Source organism: Nesoenas mayeri (assembly GCF_963082525.1).
Source record: "Nesoenas mayeri genome assembly, chromosome: 4".
NCBI classification, from domain to species: Eukaryota; Metazoa; Chordata; class Aves; order Columbiformes; family Columbidae; genus Nesoenas; species Nesoenas mayeri.
In genome coordinates this window covers 26,045,698-26,063,209 of record NC_137540.1, presented here as the reverse complement: position 1 = coordinate 26,063,209, position 17,512 = coordinate 26,045,698, and the positions used below count along the sequence as shown (strand labels likewise).

At 38.4% G+C, this 17,512-nt stretch overlaps 1 protein-coding gene across 1 annotated transcript in view; it reads left to right on the top strand.

The window, feature by feature from the left end:
• BMP2K (BMP2 inducible kinase) overlaps window positions 1–17,512 on the top strand; it is a gene marked incomplete at its 3' end in the record, with an annotated part of 60,376 nt that overhangs the window by 18,364 nt on the left and 24,500 nt on the right. The window contains exons 2-11 of the mRNA XM_080343427.1: window positions 2,144–2,262; window positions 3,548–3,653; window positions 5,090–5,232; window positions 5,561–5,682; window positions 6,177–6,258; window positions 6,874–7,006; window positions 9,581–9,684; window positions 11,859–11,938; window positions 13,585–13,745; window positions 15,261–15,433. Coding sequence (XP_080199553.1) covers window positions 2,144–2,262; window positions 3,548–3,653; window positions 5,090–5,232; window positions 5,561–5,682; window positions 6,177–6,258; window positions 6,874–7,006; window positions 9,581–9,684; window positions 11,859–11,938; window positions 13,585–13,745; window positions 15,261–15,433 — 1,223 coding nt within the window. The remainder of the gene's footprint in view (window positions 1–2,143; window positions 2,263–3,547; window positions 3,654–5,089; window positions 5,233–5,560; window positions 5,683–6,176; window positions 6,259–6,873; window positions 7,007–9,580; window positions 9,685–11,858; window positions 11,939–13,584; window positions 13,746–15,260; window positions 15,434–17,512) is intronic.

Below are 17,512 nucleotides of genomic sequence, written 5' to 3'. Positions count from 1 at the left end.
GTACTTTCAGTGTGAAGCTGAACATCAGATATTACTGGAAAGATTGGAGGTATAATGGTGCAGGGTTTTGCTGAATCAGGGTTCCCTGAACATTGACTACTATTAATTTTCCTGTAAATAGTAATATACTTGCTCAGGTTTTGTTCAGTTATGCTACTTGGCTCTTTGATGAAAGGACTTTTATAGCAGTTGTATTTGCGAATGAAAAACCATTTAGGGTCACATATCTACTTGGCAAAATGGACACTAGGTCTGCTTTTACGGCTCTTTCAGGGTTCAAGTATTCCTCAATCTTGGCACCTAATGGCAGGAAGAGCAGTTTTCTGGGTACTGAGATTACTTCAGTACTTTACACTGATTGTCTTTACCCAGTCACATCTGCTCTGGTTACATCAAAGCAATTGCTGGGCAAACCTGAAATCCAGCCTTTCATTCTTGATCTCCTGCTAGTCTGAGAATTTTAAGACTGTAAAACTGGTTAAAAAGACAAGAAGTTATTTTTGTCTTGTCATCGTGAGACTTTTGTGCTTTAGCCACATATTGTTTTCTTTTTTTTGGTCAAGTACTTTTTACGGAGAGAGTAGTGCAGAAATCTTACACTAATGTAGGTCTGTACATGACTCCTAAAGCAATTCCTTACGCTGATTTTAGGGGAGCCCTATATGATCATTCCAGCCCAAGCTGGAATTTAGCAGTAGAACCTGAGTATTTTAAGAGCAGATGTCCTGTCAGTGTTTTGGGAACAGCCCTTTGTAAACTAGTTTAAGTATAATAATTTTGCAGAATTTGTCTTAAATTTGTTGTCTTAAAATTGGCAGTAACTCTGTTTTGGCAGCGTAGCATCTCATTAAGCTAAATAAGCAATTGAGTTAAAAAATAATTGATATTTAAAATTAAAGAATTTCTGAATACAACTTAGCTTCTTCAGTTGTAAATTGATTCAAGCACATGAGACTTGTATCAGATGAGGTGCATTATACTTCATAAATGCACATTGCAGATTCTATCGGGAAACATGAAGCATGTGTTTCAGTTGGCTACATAATTATCAGTGGTTAATCATTGTAATTTACATCTTTCTGTCCTGATTATATACCTTAGTTTTTGTACAAGTTGAAAGTTCCCATGGTAATAATAGTTGGCTTACCATCAGACAGTAGTCAATTAAGGAAAGCACAGATTGAGATGAGCTCTTCTATGAGGCAGATCTCTAAAAACTGTGGGAAACCTGTGCATGTGACCCTTGAGGTGATGCTAATATAGTGTGCTTTGAGGCCTTGAGCAATAGTTAAGGCTAAGAGAAGACAGATAAAATGGGAGGCGGTTGTTTTTCCCTTGGGTTTGCATGAGTGTTTGGAAGTACTTTCTGTGTAGGCTGTTTCACTTTGCTTCTGTTTGTAATTCCTGTCTGCATGATTCTTCTCTACTAGAGAAGAGAAAAACAAAATCAGCTGCTGGGAAATGGGGTGGTGGGCTTGAGTATTTATATATGGCTTTCAGTTCATGCTACTGTTAAACTAAGAATGCTCTTGATTGGACTAGTTGGGGGAAAAAGTTTAATTCTTAACTGCATATTTAGTATGGGTTTAAATAAAAACACTACTTTAGAGTTGATTGCTTGTACCATCTGTGTTGAGGTTCTACCAGTCTTTAGAGAATGCTGGCAAGTTGTGTGACTTCTTTAGCATCGCTTACAACTTTATTTTTTCTAAGTATTTTACTTGTTATGTTTTAAGATATAAATTTAGGGAATTAATATTAACCTCTATCAAGTATTGGGGATTCAGAACTTGTGAAGATCTGGAGAATACCTTCTCTTCGTTCATGTTTCTGAATGACTCTGAAAGCACTTCTGGGTTGATAACTTGCATATTTAGTTTGCACTGGGCTTTATAAATTTATTTGAATATGAAAATGCTTTTCAAGTATTTTTGTTTAATGTTGTAACAAAATTGTAAGATCCTTACATTTTTGTCAAGAACACTTCACATAGGTGAAATGGACTGAGATGGCAAATCTCTCTTTTACTTCTCGTGCAATGACTGATCTATACTTTCTCATACATTTTGTAGTGTGTAGTGGTGTTGGCTAGAGGAACAAAAAAACTTAAGTAGCTTCATTCAGTTGTAATTGTTTCTTCCAGGTGGCTTCTCAACTGTATTTCTTGTACGTACCCATGGTGGGATACGTTGTGCGCTGAAACGAATGTATGTTAATAATGTGATGGATCTCAACGTATGCAAGAGAGAAATTACAATTATGGTAAGAAACTTGTTTTGTGTAGCTAGAGAATGTATTAATTTGTAATATACATACACCCAATGCCTCTTCAATGACAATGGCTTATAGATGACTTTTCTTTTTGACCTTGTAGTCCTGGTGTTACACTATTAGTTTCAGAAAGTAGTGCTCAGTTGAGGGTTGGTGCATTATTATAATTTCTAAAGCAATGGTAAAAAAAGGTATTTCATACCACAGTCAATTTAGTCAGTAAATCTGGTTCCCAATTGAAAATAACTTCTGGTAGTTCTGCAGTGGTAACTTGAAAACTCAAGCCCTCCGTGTGTTGCAGCTCTGTTAGCTGAATGACACTACTGGTTGCTTCCACAGGTATTGTTGTTTTGAGTAGATGCAAGCATTTTCTTGAAGTTGCCATCCAATGTGGAAATAACTGATAGGAGTATAACACAACTCCTTTATATCATCAGAGTTTCTATTGGTTTTAAGCAGATGATCAGCAAATAAGGAGAAACTAGAAGGTTTACTCAGGTGCACTTGGGCTTATGATTACTTGACAGATAGAAAAAGGATTAAAGAAAAAAAATAAACTAGTTGCTGACTGGGCAAGAGAAAAGCTATCATACTGCCTTCCAGCAGGTACTCTGAAGGTTGTCTCCATCTCCAGAAACTTCTAGCTTGCTTGTGTTCTAATTATAACAGCACCTATTTGATGTTACCAGCAAGTTACATTATAGGCAGAACCTCTGTAGTACAGATGACAACACTTCTATAGTCAAATGAGAAATAAGCATTGCTTAACTCCACATGTAAATTGGCTCTTAAGTTGTTTTTTTGCTTGGGGACACCTTTGATTGCTTGCGTTTAATACCTTTGTAATAGTTCAGGCAGCAAGAATTGTGGCTTTTTGCTGACTACCTTTTTTAATAACTGAGATTCTTTTTCAGTTTAGCTTTGGATGGTCCTGAGTAGCTGGAGTAATATGTATCTCCTACATATCAAGGCTTTTGATATTACTAATTTGTAAGATTGTTTTAGCAGCAACAGTTCGAATGTGTTTGCACTGTCCAACAGGTAGCACATAGATGTTCTTTTTTCAGTAGTCATAGTGTTGTGTTCCATATGTAGCAGTCACTCTGACATTGCTGGCAGTGATAAGCTGATGTTCTGTGTTTGTGGTACTTTCTCAAGACTAGAGGCTGTGGGGCAGTGGCTAACTGAATTTGAAGTGCTTGTCTGAAAACTGTTACTATCTTTTATTTGTTTAAATTTTTCTGTGCTGAGGTTTACTGTGCACTTTCTCTTTCAGAAAGAGTTATCTGGGCACAAGAATATTGTGAGCTATTTGGATTGCACTGTTAACTCTATCAGTGATAATGTTTGGGAGGTGCTCATTCTCATGGAGTACTGTCGAGGTAAGAAACAGCAGGGAAATGCAGGGAAAATGTTTGTATTAATCCCCTGAGATTCTTTCTTATAGTTCCCTTACTTTAACAGGATAACATATATCTCACAGCTAGAATCCAGTTCTTTCTGCTTTTTTGTTTGCGTTATTACTTAAGCAGTGAGCTGTTGAACACTGAGAAAATGGGAAAGTCAGTTTCACCTGGCTTTGTAATTAAGTAAGATTAGAAACAAGAAAATTACTTGTATGAGGATAAAGTGAAATCCTTCTGTTCTGCTGTTTGTGCTGATCAACATGTACCTAGAACATAATGGGATAGGAAAGATTGGCAAGCTTTTTGTTGCTGTTCTCCCTCTGCTATTTTTGTTTCAGATCACAATATTCAAGATTGTTTACTCTTTTCTGACAGGTGACTTATTATAAATGAGCATAGCATAGTTAGTGTTGGTAACACTGGACAAAAATGTAGTAGTTCTGTGGTCCTGCTTTAAAATTTAGCTTTGTTTCAAACAATATATAAAATTATGTAGTTGTAGATTATTTTTCCCCCATCTCACATATGTGTTGGAATAAACTTGCCATAGAGTTTAACTTCTGAAGTTGGTCTAAAATTAGGATAGCTAGGTACTGACCTGATTGGGAAAGGAAATAAGAAGAGAACTTGAAAGCTAATGGCCAAATTTTTGATCCTCTATGCTGCTTGTATGGGTGAGTTTCTGTACCCTTGTGAGAGCGCACTCCCTGACTCCCTACTGATAGCACTCTTTCCTTAGTTAGAATGGTAAACAGCCATATGAATGTCAGCTGTCAGATGACTTGACAGCATCAGGACTTTTTCCAAGCATCCTTGCTTAGATGGAATGCTAAGGCCCTACAGATACTAAGTCTTGCTCCATGTTAGTGTTAAGTGAGCATTGTGGTAGGAATAGCCTAGTGTGATCTGGTAAAATTACTTAAAGAAACAGGGAAATGTTTCCTGATCTTAGGAAAAAAAACCTCTGAAGAGGTTCTGTGAGGCCTTTCTTGAAAGGTGGATTCAGGGTGCTCTTTTGTGTTTTTTTTTTTCTCTTTATTTGTCTCCCAGAAAGACAGAGTGTCTAGAATATGAAATCAGTTGTTTTCTCTTGGCTGATGGGGCTTTGGCTAAGCATCTGAACACAAGAAGCACTTTTAAGGTAACATCTTTGTGTGATGGATGCTTCCTTGTGTTTGCGGCATTTTGTCACAAGTGGGTTTCAGTCATAATGAATTCTTTTTTCATTCGAGACATAAATTTTTCTACCTAGGATGATAAGAGTATGATTTTGGAAAACAGGTTTGTTTTATTTAAATACCGTGACTGTGGAAAACTTTCATGAATCTTAATTGTGGGCTTTTTGCCCATAAATAAGTCTATATTCCTGTCCATGAAAGGAATTATTAAAAGTTACCGTGTTGTTTCTTTAGCTGGGCAAGTTGTGAATCAGATGAATCAGCGTCTGCAGACAGGCTTTACTGAATCAGAAGTAATGAGAATATTTTGTGATACCTGTGAAGCTGTTGCTCGGTTGCATCAGTGCAAAACACCTATAGTTCACCGGGACCTAAAGGTATGGACTTCAAAAAACAGGATTGTCTAGGTTAAAATTGATGATCTAGGTTAACAAGGATGAAGAATATAAGAGGTATATCACTAAGACACTGTCTTCTACTGAGGGAAGCACTTGCTGTTGGTGGAGCTGTAAACAGAGAGACTAAACCATAAGACCTCACTTATTGCTACTGCCAAGTGTATCGGTGTTGTGTTTTGGTTTTTTTAATTTTATTTTCTGCAAACTTTCCTGTTTGTGTGTGATGGAAAGAATGTGTAATTAGTTACCTGGGAAGTTAATACAATTTTTTTCCTCTAATGTTTCTGTGTATTGATTTCCTTTCAAGGTGGAGAATATATTGTTAAATGATGGCGGCAACTATGTTCTCTGTGACTTCGGTAGTGCCACGAACAAATATCTTAATCCTCAAAAAGATGGTGTTCATGTGGTTGAAGAAGAAATTAAAAAGTAAGTTCACTTTTAAGTGGCCTATCACGAGCAATGCTTGTGGCACCATGAAATTCAGTGTGGTGTTGTGTGGTGTGCACATGTCTTACTAATATGAATTGTAACTTAATGGCTGAATTTTAACAAATGTTAGTGTAAATTGAGTAAAACAGTGGAACTGTATGGTGACATATATTTCTTCCACTTATGGTGGTTATTGCAGTTATTTATGCAAAATGATTCTTGCAAAAGTACATGTGCTGGGGAAATAACATGAGAAACATGTTTTAGCTACCTTAAAGTTATCATACACAAGAAGAAATATTGTGTTGCTACTCCAAATATTCTCTCTGATACTGCAAATGCAATAAATGGCTTGACTTGCATAAGACAGTTCTGTGCCTGTATCTGAACCTTCAGTGCAAACAGTGTGTGCATCATAGATACAGGAAAACACACTTCCAGCTTGGAGGCATGTTTTTCATTTGTGTCTTCTTTTAATTGTGTACTGCTAGGTATACAACCCTATCATACAGAGCTCCTGAAATGATCAATCTTTATGAAGGAAAACCAATTACTACCAAGGCAGATATCTGGGTAAGCAAAAGATCAGGGACTCAAGAGGTGGGGTCTGAAGCGGGACAGAGTTAAAAGCAGCTTTGACTAACTGAAAAACTGATTCTTCGGAAGTGACATATACTATGCTGAGGATAGTAGAAGCATCTTTGGTAGTTATGTCTTCTGTAAAGAACATTAATACTATGTGTGATGAGCATTTTGAGTGAAGGGGGAGATAACTTAGAATTCTATTCCTTTTGTCTGCTCAGGTTGCTGCTTGATAGTCAGCAGTGATTTCTCATGGAAAACTGTTGGCAGCAGGATAAGAAAAGGGTGCGTTTATTAGGTGTTGTGCTTAAGAGCCATTGCAGTAAAGACTAAATGCAGTGGAAACACTACTGTTATTTCTGGGTGATACGGCAATGTGAATGCAGCTCTTGGAGTACGTTCCAATTTTGGTAGTTGGTTACGTAACACACAAACCAGTGGGAAAGAAAGCCTTTTTAGAGCTGCTTTCCATGTCAGCTTGTCACATCAACAGAGAGTTTTCATAAGGCAGCTGTAGCTAGAATGCCATTTGTTTCTTGTTGGTGCTGCTTTATGTTGTAAATGGCTTGCCCTCATCCCTCTACAGTGCCTGCATTTGTTTTACAGGCACTCGGCTGCTTGCTGTATAAGCTTTGTTTCTTTTCGCTTCCCTTTGGAGAAAGTCAAGTTGCTATTTGTGATGGAAGCTTTACCGTTCCGGACAATTCCCGATACTCTCATAGTATACACTGTTTGATAAGTAAGTATCTGGGCAGCATGGCAATTCTTGAGCCTTGTCGATCGAATGAAAAACAAAAGGTCCCACTAATGTAGGTGAGTGACTGGGATGGGTGATGCACACTGGCTGGGTTCTTGAGTGAACAGCAGGAGTTGCTCCTGTCTACCATCTGTCTTGCAAGTCTTGCACTTGCCCTTAAAAGGAGGCTTTCTTATCCCTTTGCTCAATGGAGGACTGCACTACAGGGTGCAGAATTGAGGTGCCAGTCTAGAGAGGAATTTCAGAAACTTAGAGAAAACTACTTTGAAATGGTGCTAAAAGTGAGCCAAGTGAATGAAGTACAAGCAAGTCTTTCCCTTGGATCAGGGACAAGCTAACATGTTAAAATCAGCTGCTGTATTCTGGACGTTTAATGATTGAGTTGATAACTTCCAGACTGAAACAGAATAAACACTGCAAAGACCTACCAGGTGAAATTGTAGTCCTCATGTCAGAAGAGCTTTGTTGGAGTTAAAAGAATGTTTTGGTTTCTTTGGCAGGCATGGATGATTTTTTCCTCAGATGTCTATAAACCACAAAGGGATAAGGGGAAGGAAAATAATAGGTCTTAATTTATTCATAGTTCTTTTTGCTCCTAAGTGTGTATCTTCTATGGAATGTCAGGCTGTTCATAGTATTTTTCTATTCAAGTTGGACAGTTGTGCTTAGATGAATTGGAAGTGCAAGTTTAGTGTAGCAACATATGTACTGGGATGTATTGCACTGGGGAGAATTTCACTGTAGTTTGGTTTATAGAAGACAAATCTGATAAAGTTTGTGCAACCCAGGGTGTCAGACACAAACATTTGAAAGCACAAAGAGTATGGAGGAAATATTTGGACAACAAGAAGCTCTGAGGCTAGTGATTAGTTTCTTATGCAAGTACAGAGATAGTGGATCTAATATTTACAGTAGTCATGAGTATTTTCAGTTATTTTTGTTTTCAGCTTCGAGCAGGTTAACTTCAAAGAGTGCAACTGACAAAATATGAAAAATTCAGGAAGTTTGAGTGGGAGCTCTTATGAATTATTTTTAAGTTGTGTTGACCACATAGGTGATGCTTTTATATGATAGGAAATAGCAAATCCAAGACACTCATTTGAGCACACATTTCTAATTGAGAAGAAGCAGTTTCCATGGTAAGCATTTACCTTCTGTAAATACTTAATAACTGACACAACTGACATTCATGTTCAAATGATTAAATACTTTTCTTGGTGTCAGACAGTGCTCCTATTATAGAAGAGTACAGATTTTAATCCTGTCTCCATATAAGCATGAAGGTTAATTTATTAAGATTCAATGAAGTTCTGTGCCAAGATGAGCTGTACTGGCATGGAATATATGTGGGTGGGGAATAATTTAATAATGTAAACTTCCCTTCCCATTTGGAATAGCAGCCCCAAAAAGCTGAATGTTCTCCACCTCATAAATCTAATATTTCAGAATCAAATGGCCGAAGTCACTTCCTAAGTGTTCTGTTTCCGCTTAAAGGTGCTGTCACTTTTAATCTGCTGTATTTTGTAGAACCCATTGAAAATAAAACTTGCTGTGAACTGTGTTGGCTGCAAAATAATGGCTTTGAGCAAAATTGTAGGATGTGTCTAAAATTACATTAATTTTAAAAAACCTTCATTTTTTACATCATCTTATTTATGGTGGGCTGTACTACTGAAGCATTTTGGAACTATAGCTTGTGTTTTCTCATCAAAACTGAGAACTTAAGTTTTCATATTTTGTTAATTTTCTTTGTAGCTGAACATATTTTGGAGTCTTTGCTTGTTTAGAAAATCTCTTTCATTGTTTATTTAGGTTCCTCAGTCAGGCAAGATTTCCTGATTTTGTTCTCTGTCATATTGTAAATAATGTAAAGTAACTTTTATTTGCTTAAAAAGCAGCAAACCATCTAATTTGGGAAGCTAATGTTTGAGAAGGAAGTCAGAAATTTCGTATCTTTTCAGGAAAATGTCTTTTTTCATCCATGGAACTAGGTATTTTTTTAATATAGCCATATTAACCAAGTAAATAACCAAGTAAACCTGCAAGACAAAAGATGGCACAGAACCTTAGCATGATGGAAACAGTGAAATCTGTGAATTTTCTGTTGGGTACACTGAATTTTGTATTAACCCTGGGAAATACTAGTACTATGCCTTGGTTTTATGTTGTTTGACTTGGAAATTATTAATTACTACTGCAGTTTAGCTATCCTTTCCACAACTGAGAGTCAAAATGTCAAACAGTGTATGTATTCTCCAATTATGTTTGACCCAAGCAAGTATTTGACAGAAAGTAAATTAACAAACAAACAAAGCAAGCAACCAACCAACCAGACCGCGCCCCCCCCCCCCCCCCCTTTCCCCGCCCTCCTTTCCCTGCCCTGACAACAACAAGCGAAAAACCAACAACCACAACCCAAAATGCCATAACTATCAGTAGTACTCTTTCTGAGGAAAGCTCGGTTGGTGGAATTGCTTTATTTCTTCTGGTAGCACACTGCCTCAATAGGCTCTTTAATGTCCAATGGTGATAATTTCGTCCTATCAATTTTTGCAGGATATATGCTTGAACCAGATCAGGAACAGAGACCTGATATCTTTCAAGTGTCTTACATTGCCTTTAAACTTGCCAAAAAGGACTGTCCAGTGTCTAATATGAATGTAAGTAGTCTTTAAGGTTGTTTTTTTTATATTTTTTAGTAGATTTTCTAGGTAGCATTGAGAAAGGTCTATGAAAGCAACTGAGAAAGACTATTTCAATTTCTTTTAAACCTTGTTTCTAAATTTAAAACAGAGCAGAGTACACTTCAAGCTGCTATTGTACCCATACACTATTAACTCTCTGAACAAAGTAGATTTTAGTTTTGAGGCATAACTTAATGAATTGTATTGATACTGCACCAATACCAACTGATTTGTGATTTTAACCCTTACTAATCTCTTGTGTCTGGTATAATTAATGTGTAAATATACTACGGAACTTAGACTTGTTGACAATAGAAAGTTTAATGTTGTGTCAAGAGCAGTTGTGTTTGTTCTGGATAAACCCTTTTCCGTAATCATTCTTAGCAATTCTGTTAATCCATTGGAAGGAGTACAGTGACCAGAAAAGTGCCTTGGTTAGCCTACATTCCTACTCTTACTTTCTATGTGAGTTTGAACTTTGAGAGAAAGTTCAGACTTTAAAACAAAGATCATCTCTCATGTGCAGATGTAGTTACTGTGCCATGGAATTTGAGGGCCTGTCAGTGGTGTTCAGTGATTCCTGAGGTAGGCATTAGGAAGAATCTTATCTCAATTCATTTTGGAATAGATGTCAATTCTAGTAACCCCTGCCTTTGGAGGCAGACAAGTGAACTTGTTGAGATCCCTTTGAATTCTGTCGTTGTTGATCCTTGTAGAAGAAGGTGTTCAGTAAATGTGTTGCTTTTTTTTGAAACCTAGGGTATGTTAAAAACAAGTCAGAAAACCTTAAAGTGCCCACTGTCTGTAGGTAAAGGCTAAATTTCAGGTATTTTGAATGGTTTTGCATTATGTTGTGACGTGTGGCTAGGAGGTGCAATAACTACACTTTCCTTTCAATATTTCATTCTGAAGTATGAGCAAGTATAAAACTTTATCTTGGCATAGCATAATTTGGGACATTACTATGTTACTTATTGGAGGATTTGTATCAGCTCACTAGAGTGACTTGAGAATATATCTATTTCTTGGATTTTTTTTTTTTCCTTTTTTTAGCTGTGGATAGGAATTGCCTGCTTGCTTGGCCCTTTGCCTTGAGACAGACATAGAAAAGTTAAAGTGCCTGGGGTATTCTTACAAAGTGAAGCTGTTTGGGGTGCATGGTGAGGTGGTTTGGGTTGGTTTGTGTGTTGGGTTTGTTTGTTTTTTACCATGTCATTGTTATAATAGCAGTAAATCTATGCCCTGGTTCCTGTTGCTGGTGATTTCCTCTGTAGTACTTGCCTTTCTAGTGCCTGGTGCTGCCTTCAAAGAGAAGCAGAACAAAAACATGCATGTGGGCACTCCTAACCCTCCCCCTTGAAGTTTATTGAGAATATAAGAGTGACCATTTTAGGTTAGAAGAGGTGCTGGCTGTGTCCAATGTCCTGTCTTTGACAGCAGCTTATTTTTTCAAGGGAGAGTCAGAGTCTCTCTTCTTAGACTCTTGACTAATTCCAGCCCTGATGGTAGTCTTCAGAAACAGTACTTGAAAACTGGTAACCGTCTCTACTATTTGTGGCCAGATTCCAATTTACTTGCTTTACTGTACGTAAGGAGTTGGCATATGAGTAATTTGTGAGCATATTCTTTCTCTCCCTCAGATCTTCCATTCGCCTCAGTTAAGTGCAGTTTAGGTTTAACATTCAGGAATTAAACTGAGATGGGGATAACATAAAGGACCACAGAAGCTTAGATACTGCATTGTTTTCTGGAATTTGTATTGCAGTGGAAGAGCTGCATGGGCTGAAAAACTACTGTGGTTTCACCCAAAGGTTAGGCTTTGTTTTAGTTCTTCAACTTGAGGCTAAAATAAGTGTTCTTACATTTGGAGAAAATGTTTTACTTTATTGTTAATAGTTTATAGTGTGTAAATGAAGTAGTTGCCCTAAGACACAGACCAGTAATGTTTGTTGTGTTTTACTTTTGTAACAGATAAGTTAAAATAGAGATACTGTGAAATTAAAACACTTCCACTCTACAGCCATGTGAGTGAGTTCCGCATGAAGCCTTGTAACATGAAAAACTTGAAGCCAAGTATTTCTTTCCAGTATATAATGATTTTTTCTTTCAGGATTTTTTTTTTTAATGTATTCAAATTTATTTTTCCCAAGCATTCTCCTGTCCCTTCAACTCTTCCTGAACCCGTGACAGCTAGTGAGGCAGCTGCTAGAAAAAGCCAAATAAAAGCAAGGTGAGCAGTGGATGTGGCTTTACTTTTATTTTTTTACTAATACTGTTAAATATTGCGTTTGTCTGAAACCTATTTTCATCAGTTTGCTAATAAATGAAGAAGCATCTTAGTAGCAGACGTCACTAGAATAGATAATCTACGGTTCTAAGTGCTTCAAGTCTCTCTTTGGATTCCACTGCCTTGCTTTTTTGATTGCATTGAGAATCTACAGAGAGAAACTGAGACTGTTTTGTGATGGAATGAGGAAGTTCTAGCAGTCTGCTCCTGATCTACCTCATTTTCTCCTATCAGGATGAGTGAATTAAGAAATGAAGAGATGTTAGTGGGAGGTGAGGATAATATGGTAAATGTAAACTGTTCTTAGGCGTTTTATTTAAATGTGCTATCATGTGCTTGTTGAAGGTAAATGGATTTTGTTCTTTCAAAAATTCCAGGTTTTATACCAAAATATTCCTTTTTTTTTTTTTACTTGTTAATAAAACCAAAACCTTGGGAATTCCTAGCAATTCTTTTTATTGAATACTTCTGCTGTAGTGTATGTTGTCTGCTTAATGCTAATGCTGAAAGAATCCTTTACGCTTTTGTTCCTTGTTAACAGAAGTTTGGGTTTTGAGTCTACCAACATGTCTGACTTACGTACTTTGATATTGAATGCTAATTATCAGCTCTGTTGCAGCTCTGGCTTGATTAACCTGTTGTGACTGAGAAGCAAATTAATAGAATCACCTAAGCTGTGTTTTTGAGCTATATACAGGTGTCTGTGCTGTTGTAACTTAATGTCACAGTCTGGATATGTTTGGTTTTGCTGGCTGTGCTGTCAGCTGGTAGCATGCAGCAGAAGGCAGGCCTAGACTGTAATAGTGTTTTAAACTCTGACTAAATCTGCTTGACAAGAGCAGGAAGATTCACAGTGCTTCTTAAAAACGATTTTTCTGATGGCTCGGGTTACAGCAGGCTAAGGCAGATGATGTCTTGACATAGTATGTGAGGAACTAGCATGAGGTGTTAGGTATTGGAGCTTAGATGGTGAATTATTGTTTTTGAGCAGCTGGACAGTTTAAAAAATGCATACCTATAACCTGATAACAGGATTAAAGCATGTGGTTTTCCACATCTTCATTACCCTGGTGGATTGTTAAACAGCCTTGAAGTACTGAATGGGAGATGTGAATGTTTTGAGCAGTTTATGGATGTTATAACTGCCAGAGACTAAATCTCTCTTTTGAACAAAATAGACATGAGTTGACTTAACAGAAGATTTTTAATCTTATTTCCTATATGTATGAAGAGTGATCATATCTCTAGTTAAAGGATCGCTGATTCAAGCTCTGCACATACCTTTCAGTACTGTAACCTCACAAAAGCTTGTACAGTGAAATTTCATCTAGTGCCTTGGTCTCCTTGGCTGTTGTCTATCTCCTTCATAATGGTGTTCTGCAACAGTTATGTATCCTGTGGCTGCAATGGTTGATGAGGGGAATTTTGGGAAACAAAGGTTAAGGTGTTAAATTCCAATTCAGAAATAGAGCAGCACATGGTTAAGGTGTAGTTGACCTATTAAGAGAGATATTGTGTCTAATTTGAAGAAGAAATAGTTTTTAAACTTTTTAAACCAAGTCTCTTCTATGGAAAACTTGCTGTTTCAGAATAACAGATACCATTGGACCAACAGAAACCTCAATTGCACCGCGACAAAGACCAAAGGCCAATTCAAGCACTGCCACTTCTAGTGTGCTGACCATACAGAACTCAGCAACTCCAGTCAAAGCACAAATTCTTGCTGAATTTGGTAATCATGGGCAAAAAGGTAATTTATCAAAGTCTAAAGATGGACCAAAATAAACGAAGAAAGAATTTGTATTTCTTTATTGTCTCTAGTTCATCTGGTTTTTTTATATGCCAAATCCCAAATCTTCATACTTTCTGAAAGACTGTAAATGTCCAAGTAATAAATTTGATCAAATGCCACAAAAGCTACGTGCAGGTAGTTAAGAAGTGAAGGTATTGTTATAATTGTGCTTAACAATGATTTTTTTTTTTTTAAACTGGCTTTGTCACTGCAGACTGTGTGATAAGTTCATGTTCAGCTTTGACTTTCAAATAAATCACTAAAACTACTGAAATCTTCAGTAACAAACTGCTTTCATTGTAGTAGAAAAAATATTTCCCTGTGCCTGATTAAGTCATGAAATGTCCACAATATGTTGGTATTATGTCTGGACTGGAACCAGGTAAAAATTTCACTTCTCTAGTGATTGACCACTGCATTTCACATTGCACTGTCAGTGTGATAGAGGGGCAAGAGAGGAGTAATGGAGGGAGACTCAATCAAGTTAAATGGATTTTCAGTAAATCCTTTGAGTTTTTCTTTATCTCATTCAAAAAGAGTTCTGGCACTAATAAATATTCACTTAAACAGTTTTAATTTATCTCTTGAATACTTTCCTAGTTACACTTTGTTACATATCTGTTACAGTACTTGCACTGCAATAAATGTTTTGAGTGTTAAGCGAACTAGGGTTGGAAGTCACTGCCAGCACGCTGCCTGGCAGTGCTGTTCTTTCAAAGACAAGATATTGCCCTATTGTTGATGATTTTTTAATTTTTTTATTTTTATTTTTATTTTAAATTTTCAGGCTATCAAGTGTAGATTGGTTTCATGGAGGAGTAGTTTCAGTGGTGGTATTGGGAAAACCTCTAACTGAAAGGCCACTGAGAATATCTGTGTCCCAGGTGTAAACAACTTGTACTGTACAGGATCCAAATAACATTCAACTGTGAAAGTGTTTCCTGTTATGACAAGGAACAGATCAATCCTGGGCACTTGAGAACATGAATAGAGTGTGCAAGAGAGATTGATTTGTTAGTAGCTGCTTACTTAAAAGGCTGCAAAAAAAAAGTTGAATTGACGAAATTGTGTCCTGTTGAAGGGAATTTGGCAAGAGACCTGATAGTTCCCTTAAATAAATAAAAACATATATGCTTTGTGTGCATACCAAATTTTGTGCTTTGAGGGTTAGGGTTTGAGACAGTAGAATCTAAAACTCAAGAGTTAAAGCAGAAGTCTTGAACCCAGCTTCCTCTGTGATGAGACCAAAGGAGTCTTCCTCCATGTTATAGTTAGAAATTGTATATTGACAGGCCTGGAAGTATTTTTAAGAAGTGAACTTAGTATCTAACAGCTTTACTAGTTGTCAGACTGGGAAGGGAAGTTTGTAAATTGTTTCGCCTTGTAATTGTTCAATGAAAGAGTTAACTGCTAGGGAGCTCTCTAGCTCAGTTTCAGAGATAGTATGTTAGTAGTGTTGTCTGAATATTACAGGAACCACACGACCAGGGAATGGACAAGAAATGTTACAGTCCCCAGGAACCAACCAACATCACCCACAGCAGAACAGAGTTCTCCAGCAACTGCAGCAAGGGGACTGGAGACTACAGCAGTTACACCATCTGCCGCAGCAGCAGCCTACAATTCAGGATGCTTACATTCAGCAGGTACAAGTCAAAGGTGTTATACAAGTTGCTGTGAGAGGCATATGTTGTGCTTGTTAATAACAGTTTGACTCTACATGCCAGTTAAACATTTACTTACTAACAAGGAGGGTCTGGTTGAAGCAGTAAAGGTTGAGGGCTGCCTTGGTTGCAGCGACCATGAAATGGTGGAGTTCAGGATCTCCTGTGGCAGGAACAGAATAGCAAGCAAAATTGCAACCCTGCACTTCAGCAGGGCAAACTTTGGCCTTTTCGAACAATTGCTGGGGGAAATCCCATGGGCAAGGATGCTTGAAGGTAAAGGGGCCCAAGATAATTGGTTAGTGTTCAGGGACTGCTTCTACCAAGCTCAAGATCAGAGCATCCTGACACGTAGGAAGTCAAGGAAGGGAGCCAGGAGACCTGCTTGGTTAAACAGGGAGCTGCTGGGTAAGCTCAAGTGGAAGAGAAGAGTTTATAGATCATGGAAGGAGGGGCTGGCCACTTGGGGAGAATATAAGGCTATTGTCAGAGGGTGTACAGAGGCAACTAGGAAAGCTAAGGCCTCCTTAAAATTAAACCTGGTGAGAAGGGTCAAGGACAACAGAAAGAGCTTTTTCAAATACATGGCAGATAAAACTAACACCAGAGGCAATACAGGCCCACTGATGAATGAGGTGTGTGCTCTGGTGACAGATGATATGGAGAAGGCAGAGTTACTGAATGCCTTCTTTGTCTCTGTCTACTCTGACAGAGGCTGTCTTGAGGAGCCTCATACCCCTGAGGCCCCAGAGGAAGTCAGAACAATGGAGGAGTCTGCCTCGGTTGATGAGGACTGGGCTAGGGAGCAATTAAATAGTTTGGACATCCATAAATCCATGGGTCCGGATGGGATAGACCCATGGGTGCTGAGGGAGCTGGCCGAGGTCGTTGCTGGACTGCTCTCCATCATCTTTGCCAAGTCTTGGGAAACCGGAGAGGTGCCTGAGGACTGGAGGAAAGCAAATGTCACTCCAGTCTTCAAAAAGGGCAAGAAGGAGGACTCGGGTAACTATAGACAGGTCAGCCTCACCTCCATCTCTGGGAAAGTGATGGAACAACTTATCCTTGGTGTCATCTCAAGACATATCAAGGATAAGAGGGTCAATAGGGGCAGTCAACATGGCTTCACCCAGTGGAAGTCGTGCTTGACCAACCTCATCGCCTTTTATGAGGATATAACGAGGTAGATAGATGATGGCAGAGTAGTGGATGCTTGATGGATCCAAGCAAGTGGATACCTTGACTTCAGTAAAGCATTTGACACAGTCTCCCACAGCATCCTCACAGCTAAACTGAGAGAGTGTGGTCTGGATGATCAGGTAGTGAGGTGGACTACGAACTGGCTGAAGGAGAGAAGCCAGAGAGTTGAGGTCAATGGGGCAGAGACTAGTTGGAGGCCTGTATCTAGTGGAGTGCTTCAGGGGTCAGTACTGGGGCCTGTATTATTCAATATATTCATCAATGACTTGGATGAGGGAATAGAGTGCACTATCAGCAAGTTTGCTGATGACACCAATCTGGGAGGAGGAAAGGCTGAGGGAGCTGGGTCTCTTTAGCTTGGAGAAGAGGAGACTGAGGGGTGACCTCATTCATAGTGATCAATATGGAAAGGGTGAGTGTCACAAGGATGGAGCCAGGTTCTTCTCGGTGGCAACCAATGGTAAGACATGGGGTAATTAGTTCAAACTGGAACACAAGAGGTTCCACTTAAATTTGAGAAGAAACTTCTTCACAGTGAGGGTGATAGAACACTGGAACAGGCTACCCAAAGGGGTTGTGGAGTCTTCTTCTCTGGAAACATTGAAAACCTGCCTGGACACCTTCCTGTGTAGCCTCATCTAAGTGTTCCTGCTCTGGCATGGGGATTGGACTAGATGATTTTGAGGTCCTTTCCAATCCCTAACATTCTGTGATTCTGTGATTGCTGCTGCTGTGGCCTGCTGGTTTGCTGCTGGGAGGAAGAAAGGGATCATTGTACCTGCCCCTTCTTTTTTTTACCTTTGCACATTTGTCTCTTCATAGGCACTGTAAAGCTTAGCCTAGAAAGTTGCTTTTTTTGTG